We start from the raw sequence: 8,685 nt of genomic DNA on the forward strand, positions 1-8,685 counted from the left end.
CGCCACTGCACTCCAGCCTGGGCGACAGAGCGAAACTTCCTCTCAAAAAAAAAAAAAAAAAAAGTCATACATTAATGTTCACTGGTATCTAGTAAATTCTGGAAAAGGAGGCAAACTAGAGGAGATATTTTGTGTCTGATTTTGTAATGCATTTGAAGCTACACTAGTGAGTCAATATGTCTCTGACTCCAAACTTTTGTTTTGAGAGAGAGGGTGTCACTCGGGCCCAGTCTGGAGTGCAATGGCACAATTCTAGTTTACAGCAGCCTCAAACTCCTGGGCTCAAGTGCTCCTCCCACGTGAGCCTCCCAAATTGCGGGGATTGCAGGTGTGAGACAGCCCAGCAAGACTCTGTACTTCCAATGTCTTGGAATAGAATGGAAAGCGGATATAGATATCAGTGATAGAGTTAGCTTTATTCCATCATTGACTTCAAATTATTTAATCAATATAAATATCTAACTGCAGGGAATTCTTTAAATCATTCTCAGCACTTTGACCCCGCAGAGACTTTTTTTTTAACAGGGACTCTGATGAAGCAAGCATTTTGGGTAAAAATAATTATAAGTTTGCTGTGACATAACAGCACAACTTATGTCGTTAGAGAGGATGGAGTCATTCTTTTTCTACCCATTATTATTCAATGATTATTTTATTTTATTTTATTTATTTATTTATTGAGACGGAGTCTCGCTCTGTCGCCCAGGCTGGAGTGCAGTGGCCGGATCTCAGCTCATTGCAAGCTCCACCTCCCGGATTTACGCCATTCTCCTGCCTCAGCCTCCCGAGTAGCTGGGACTACAGGCGCCCGCCACCTCGCCCAGCTAGTTTTTTTGTATTTTTTTAGTAGAGACAGGATTTCACTGTGTTAGCCAGGATGGTCTCGATCTCCTGACCTCGTGATCTGCCTGTCTCGGCCTCCCAAAATGCTGGGATTACAGGCTTGAGCCACCGCGCCCGGCTGATTCTTTTATTTTAAACACCACATGATGTATATATGTATTGTGTAGTAAAAGTCCAAAGAAAAATACACTTACGCATCCCCTTTCTGGTCCAGCTTTCCACCCGTCCCCATGTCTCAGTGGAGAATCACTGTTGAGGGTTCTGTGGCAAGTCAGCACAAACCTTTAGAAATGTATTCATACACCGTTATGAGATTTTAGAAAAAATTATTTCATGAATGGGGTTTTTCTTTTTTTTTTTGCATGTTTTTTGAGACAGGGCCTCACTCTGTCACCCGCCTGGAGTGTAGAGGCACGTTGCAACCTCTGACTCTCAGGTTCAAATGAGTCTCATGCTTCAACCAACTAAGTAGCTGCAGTTACAGACGCGTGCTACACTCCTGGCTAATTGTTGTGTTATTAGTACAGATGAGGTTTCACCATGTTGGCCAGGCTGGTCTTGAACTCTTGGCCTCAAGTGATCCTTCTGCCTTGGCCTCCCAAAGTTCTGGGATTTCAGGTGTGAGCCCTGCTCCCGGCCTGATGAATGTTTTGTTATGGTATTTTATCCTGCAAGTTCTGAAAATGTTCATGTTTCCAAGGTAGAAAACAAGATAGCTCGCTCTTTTACATCATCCTTGGAGCTTTCTCTGAATGAAGACATGTGAGTCCTTGACAGTTTTGTTTCGTTTCTTTTTTGTTGTTGTTGTTTGTGTTTTTTTTTGAGATGGAGTTTCATTCTTGTGGCCCAGGCTGGTGTGCAGTGGTACGGTATCAGCTCACTGCAACTTCCGCCTCCCAGGTTCAAGTGATTTTCCTGCCACAGACTCCCAAGTAGCTGGGATTATAGGCATGCGCCACCATACCCAGCTAACTTTGTATTTTTACTAGAGACAGAATTTGTCCATATTCTTCAGGCTGGTATCAAACTCCCGACCTGAGGTTATCCACCTGCCTCAGCCTCCCAAAGTGCTGGGATTACAGGTGTGACCTACCGTGTGCAGCCAATCCCACAGTTTATGTAGATAATACATAATTTGCATTATATATATATATATATATACTTTTTTTTTTGAGAAAGAGTCTCAGTCTGTTGCCCACGCAGGACTGCAGTGGTGTGATCTTGGCTTACTGCAATCTCTGTCTCCAGAGTTCAAGTGATTCTCCTGCTTCAGCTTCCTAGATAGCTGGGATTACTGGCACCTCCCTACGATGCCCAGCCAATTTTTTTATTTTTAGTAGATATGGAGTTTTGCCATGTTGCAGAGGTGAGTCTCAAACTCCTGACCTTAAGTGGTCCACTCACCTCGGTCTCCCAAATTGATGGGATTGCAGGTGTGAGCCACCATGCCTAGACTTATTTTATATATGTGTATATATATAATATGTATAATATATATTTAATTATTTAATAATATATTTAATATATATTTATATAGAAATACATATATAGATATATTAAAAAATCTATATTATATATAGATGTATATATTGTTTGAGATGGAGTCTTACTCTGCAGCCCAAGCTGGAGTGCAATGGCACAATCTTGGCTCACTGCAAACTTCGCCTCTTGTTCTCAAGTTATTCTCCTGCATCAGCCTCCCGAGTAGCTGGGACTAGAGGCCTGCACCACCACACCTGTTTTTTGTTTTTTTTTTTGTATTTTTAGTAGAGACAGTGTTTCGCCATGTTGTCCTGGGTGGTCTTGAACTTCTCAGCTCAGGCGATCCACCTGCCTCAGTCTCCCAAAGTGCTGGGATTTTAGGCATGGGCCACCGTGCCAGGCCATATATTTTTTTATATTGTCCATAAAACTGAGACTTCCACAGTGACTTAAGGGATTTTAAAAGCTATCCTGAAAAAGTACAATAAAATGCAACTAGACAGAAAAATTGTTCAAAAATACCTTAATGTGAATTTTTCAGAACACAGTCTTGGATCAAATCAATACTTATTTTCTCTTTTCTCATTTCACGTGAGGGCAATAACATACTCCTTCACAATGTTGTGTTGAAATGTGTTTTTTATTTTAGGGACGCTTGACTTTCAGGGATGTGGCTATAGAGTTCTCTTTCATGGAGTGGAAATGCCTGAACCCTGCACAGAGGGCTTTATACAGGGAAGTGATGTTGGAGAACTACAGGAACCTGGACTTTGTGGGTGAGGAAAATGTCCCTTCAGACATGAGGAATCTGCTCTTGTCTATCTTGGCTCTTTCTGGTTTTATATGCTCTTTTGTGATTTTGCCCCATACATGCTTTTGATGTATATGTCATTGTTTTCTGCAGTGATGACCCTCCTCTCTGTCATGGGTAGCTTCTTAGAGACTGTCCTGTGGAGTGGTTTTACATAAAAACAGAAAATTCATGAACACTTTGACTAATACAGTTGAACATCATCCTGCTCTAGGAAGAGATGTCCCTGGAAGCCCTGAGCAGAATTGTCAGCGTGGCCCAGGATACGAGATAGAAAGCATGACACTGACACTGACTGACAAGTGTTTCCAGCTGTGGTTCTGGTTTTGTTTTCTTTTTCTTTGTTTGTTTTCAGACAGAGTCTCCCTCTGTTGAACAGGCTGGAGTGCAGAGTCTGATCTCAGCTTATTGCAACCTCTGCCTCCTGAGTTCAAGCAATTCTTGTACCTCAGCCTCTCAACCTAACTGGAATTACAGGCATCTGCCTTCATACCTGGCCGATTTTTATATTTTTATTAGACATAGGGTATCACCATGTTGATCAGGCTGGTCTTGAATTGCTGGCCTCAAGCAATTCGCTCACCTCAGCTTCGAAGTGTTGGGATTACAGGCGTGAGCCACCATACTTGGCCTTTCGTTCTGGTTTTTGAGAACCATCACAGAAGCGTCTCTCACTGGCACTGTGACAGTGTTCATCACATAAACTAATGGTCATCTTCTGTAAGTAGCAGTCACTGCTGTAGAAATTCCTCCTAGCGAGGAAATAATTCAGGCTTACTGCCTCATATGTATGAGGCTCTTGACTGAATTCTTTTTTTTTTTATTCTAAATAGAATTTTGCTCTTGTTGCCCAGGCTGGAGTGCAATGTCGTGATCTCCACACGCTGCAACCTCTGCCTCCTGGGTTCAAGCAATTCTGCTGCCTCAGCCTCCTGAGTAGCTGGGATTACAGGCACAACCACCACGCCTGGCTAATTTTTTTATGTTCAGTTGAGACAAGGTGTTCTTAAACTTTGAAGATCACATTTGGGAAGTTTAAAATAAGTATTGCTTTTTGTGTAATTTTTACACATTTCAATATTAACTATTATTTACCATCTGTACTTAATTGGAAAACTATTGGTCTTTATATTTTTTAGATAGCTCTTTAAAATCCATGATGGAGCTCTCATCACATGAGCACAGTAATACAGGAGAAGGGTTCTACACAGGGACATTGGAAAGATGTAAAAGTTATCACATTGGAGATTTTTGCTTCCCAGAAATCAAGAAAGATATTCATCACTTTGAGTTTCAGTGGCAAGAAGTTGAAAGAAATGGCCATGAAGCACCTGTGACAGAAAATAAAGTGTTGACTGGTAGTACAGACCAACATACTCAAAGGCATGCTGGAAACAAGCCTACTAAAGATGAGCTTGGATCAAGCTTTCATTCGCATCTGCCTGAACTGTGCATATTTCAGACACAAGGGAAAATTAGTAACCAAGTAGACAAGTCTGTCAGTGGTGCTTCCTCAGCTTCAACATCCCAGAGAATTTCTGGTAGGCTCAAAACTCATATTTCTAATAAGTATAGGAAGAATTTCCTCCATTCCTCATTATCCACACAAATACAGGAAACACTCATGAGAGAAAAACCTTGCCAAAATAATGGGTGTGGCAAAGCTTTTAATTATAGCTCACTCTTAAGGAGACATCACATAATCCATTCAAGAGAGAAACAATATAAATGTGATGTCTGTGGCAAGATCTTTAATCAGAAGCAATACCTTGCATGTCATCGTAGATGTCACACTGGTGAGAAAACTTACAAGTGTAATGAGTGTGGGAAGACCTTCACTCAGATGTCATCCCTTGTATGCCATCGTAGACTTCATACTGGAGAGAAACCTTACAAGTGTAATGAGTGTGGCAAGACCTTTGGTCGACATTCAGCCCTTATAATTCATACGGCAAATCACACTAGAGAGAAACCTTACAAGGGTAATGAGTGTGGCAAGACCTTCAGTCAGAATACATCCCTTCAGTGCCATCATATACTTCACACTGGAGAGAAACCTTACAAATGTGAAGAATGTGGCAATGCTTACATTCGCAGATCACACCTTGAAAGACATAGGAGAATTCATACTGGAAAGGGATCATACAAATGTAAGGTTTGTGACAAGGTTTTCCGGAGTGATTCATACCTTGCAGAGCATCAGAGGGTTCATACTGGAGAGAAACCGTACAAGTGTAATAAATGTGGCAGGAGTTTCAGTCGGAAGTCATCCCTTCAATACCATCATACACTTCATACTGGAGAGAAACCTTACACATGTAATGAATGTGGCAAGGTTTTTAGTAGAAGAGAAAACCTTGCACGTCATCATAGACTTCATACTGGAGAGAAACCTTACAAATGTGAAGAATGCGACAAAGTTTTCAGTCGCAGATCACACCTTGAAAGACATAGAAGAATTCATACTGGAGAAAAACCATACAAATGTAAGGTTTGTGACAAGGCTTTCCGGAGTGACTCATGCCTTGCAAACCATATGAGAGTTCATACTGGAGAGAAACCGTACAAGTGTAATAAATGTGGGAAGGTTTTTAATCAAAAAGGAATCCTTGCACAACATCAGAGAGTTCATACCGGAGAGAAACCTTACAAGTGTAATGAATGTGGCAAGGCTTTTAATCAAAAAGGAAGCCTTGCACAACATCAGAGAGTTCACACTGGAGAGAAACCTTACAAGTGTAATGAATGTGACAAGGTTTTTAATCAAAAAGCAAACCTTGCAAAACATCAGAGAGTTCATACTGGTGAGAAACCTTACAAGTGTAAAGAATGTGGCAAAGCCTTTACTGCGCAGTCAACACTTATTCACCATCAAGCAATCCATGGTGTAGGGAAACTTTACAAATATAATGATTCTCACAAAGTCCTCAATAATGCTACAGTCATTGCAAATCATTAGAGAATCCATAATGAAGTGAGATCTACAAATGTAATAAATGTGGCAAATTTTTCAGACATCGTTCATAACTTGTAGTTCATCAGCGAATCCGTGATGTAGACATCAGAGAATCCATACTGGACAGAAATCTTACCAATGTCATAAGGGTGGCAAGGTCTTCAGTCTGTGGTCATTCCATGTAGAACATCAGAAAATTCATTTTTGAGATAATTATTCCAAATAAAATGAATATAAAAAATCATAAAGCTTTAATTGACATTAGAGTCAATTCAACTTTGACTTGAGTTTCAGTTGACTTAACATTGAGTTCAAGCATTAATTGACATAAAAAGTGTTAATGTTAAGAAGAATGGGCCAGGCGTGGTGGCTCATGCCTGTTATCCCAGCACTTTGGGAGACCAAGGCAGGTAGATCACTTGAGGTCAGCAGTTTGAGACCAGCCTGGCCAATAGACTTGAGCCACTTTACCCAGCCTGTTTTTTATTTTTATCTTTATTTTTTGAGATGGAGTCTTGCTCTTATCCCCCGGGCTGTAATGCAATGACATGATCTCAGCTCACTGGAACCTCCTCCTCCTGCATTCAATTCTCCTGCCTCAGCCTCCTGGGTATCTGTGAATAGTGATGCATGCCACCACACCACGCTAATTTTTGTATTTTTATTTATTTTTATTTTATTTTATTTTATTTTTTTGTTTGGAGATGGAGTCTTGCTCTTGTCACCCAGGCTGGAGTGCAGAGGTGTGATCTCGGCTCATTGCAATTTTTGCCTCTTGGGTTCAAGCAATTCTCCTACCTCAGCCTCCTGAGTAGCTGGAATGACAGGTGACCGCCACTATGCCTGGCTAATTTTTGTATTTTTAGTAGAGAGGGGGTTTCTCCATGTTGGTCAGGCTGGTCTTGAACCCCTAACCTCAGCTGATCCACCTGCCTCATCCTCCCAAAGTGGTGGAATTACAGGCATGAGCCACTGCAACTGGCCCTTTTAAATTTTTATTTATTTATTTATTTTTGAACCTATTTTGCAGCCTTTACAAAAATCAGGGTTTTCCCACAAGATCATGAAGATTTTCACATAAGGGACCTCTGACCATTTGTGTTGGTGCTGGCAGTAAAGGTCAAGCAGGAATGTGGTAATAACACTCATGCCCCCCACCTTTGGCCATGTTCCTGCCGTTCTAGTTTATATTGTGACCAAACCCAGCCACTCGCGAGGCTGAGGTAAGAGAATCACTTGAACCCGGGAGGCGGAAGTTGCAGTGAGCCAAGATCGCACCATTGCATTCCAGCCTGGGAACAAAGAAAGAAACTTAGTCTGAAAAAAAGAAAAAGTCAAGTCCCTTCTCCTCTCTCCGTCATCAGAATGTGTGCTTGATTTCGCTTCTTGCCATGTTTTCTCACAAGACTTTCAGAATTAAGTGAGTCCTGGCCAAGAAACAAAAGCAAAATTGTTCCATTCCCCAGTGGATTCGCATAAAAACTGCTAATAAGGTCACAGTCACGTTACCATATCAAGCTGAAAATGTCATCCCTATCTGAAGAGTTGGACATGTTTTATTGGGAATATATTTTTTAATCTCTGAATCCGTTATGAGTGCATTGGTTGGCTGGGTTTGGTCATATGTGAAACACTTTATTAAAAAAAAAAAGTCAGGCGCGGTGACTCACGCCTGTAATCCTAGCACTTTGGGAGGCTGGGGCAGGTGGATCCCAAGGTCAGGAGATGGAGACCATCCTGGCTAACACGGTGAAACCGCCTCTCTACTAAAAATGCAAAAAATTAGCCGGTCGTGGCTGCGGTCGCCTGTAGTTCCAGCTATTCGAGGCTGAGGCAGGAGAATGGCGTGAGCCCGGTAGGCGGAGCATGCAGTGAGCCGAGATCGCGCCACTGCACTCCAGCCTGGGCGACAGAGCGAGACTCCATCTCAAACAAAGAGGGAAATAAACATCCCGACGCACCCAAATTCCTGGTGTGGCTGGACTGGGGGCTAGGGTGCTACGAAAGGCAGGTTTGAAACAGAAACAAACGCTCACCTGAGTCAGTCCTGGGCTCTCCGTGCAGCACAACCATGGGCTGGTAGTGGATCCTGTCTGGGAGGGTTCTGGACACCACGCGGGGACAGGGCAGGAGGGGAAAATGTTGCTGAGGGGGCGGGGCCTGAACAGATGCTGGGGCGGGGTGAGAGAGTGGAGGCCACTGTGGGTGCGGGGCCTGGTTAGAGGCTGGGGACGGGGCAAGAAGGAGGAGGTTGCCAGGGTGCCGGGCTGGGCCCGACAGCGGGCTAGGCTAGTCAAGGGGGAGGGCTCTGGAAGGTAGGTGGTTAAAAAGGGCCAGGCCTGGAGGAGGCGGGTTCGGGCTTTCTCCTCAGCTGGGCCATGGACTTCGCCAGCTGTCATCCTCTCCCTCTAGGACCGGATCCTCCGGGTTCTGATTGGTCGATTCATTCTCTTGTGCTGTGATGCTACCCTAATATCACATGGATGCTTCCTGCCCGTTTTAACATTTCAAACAATGGAAGGTAAAACTACTTATGTAGTAGACCACGTGTACTGAACGCTGAATCGTTTTTCCTCTTAAATTGACAATGGCT

General features: G+C 42.9%; 1 protein-coding gene across 1 annotated transcript in view; it reads left to right on the forward strand.

Annotated features, from left to right (window-relative positions):
- ZNF816 (zinc finger protein 816) overlaps window positions 1-6,282 on the forward strand; it is a 23,728-nt gene extending 17,446 nt beyond the window's left edge. Inside the window, exons 3-5 of the mRNA XM_011946171.1 lie at window positions 2,975-3,101; window positions 4,276-5,807; window positions 5,892-6,282. Of these exons, the coding sequence (XP_011801561.1) occupies window positions 2,975-3,101; window positions 4,276-5,807; window positions 5,892-6,095 (1,863 nt within the window). The 3' untranslated portion in view covers window positions 6,096-6,282. The remainder of the gene's footprint in view (window positions 1-2,974; window positions 3,102-4,275; window positions 5,808-5,891) is intronic.
- Window positions 6,283-8,685: the final 2,403 nt, after the last annotated feature.

The sequence above is a fragment of the Colobus angolensis genome, unplaced genomic scaffold (genome assembly GCF_000951035.1).
Source record: "Colobus angolensis palliatus isolate OR3802 unplaced genomic scaffold, Cang.pa_1.0 Scaffold25, whole genome shotgun sequence".
NCBI classification, from domain to species: domain Eukaryota; kingdom Metazoa; phylum Chordata; class Mammalia; order Primates; family Cercopithecidae; genus Colobus; species Colobus angolensis.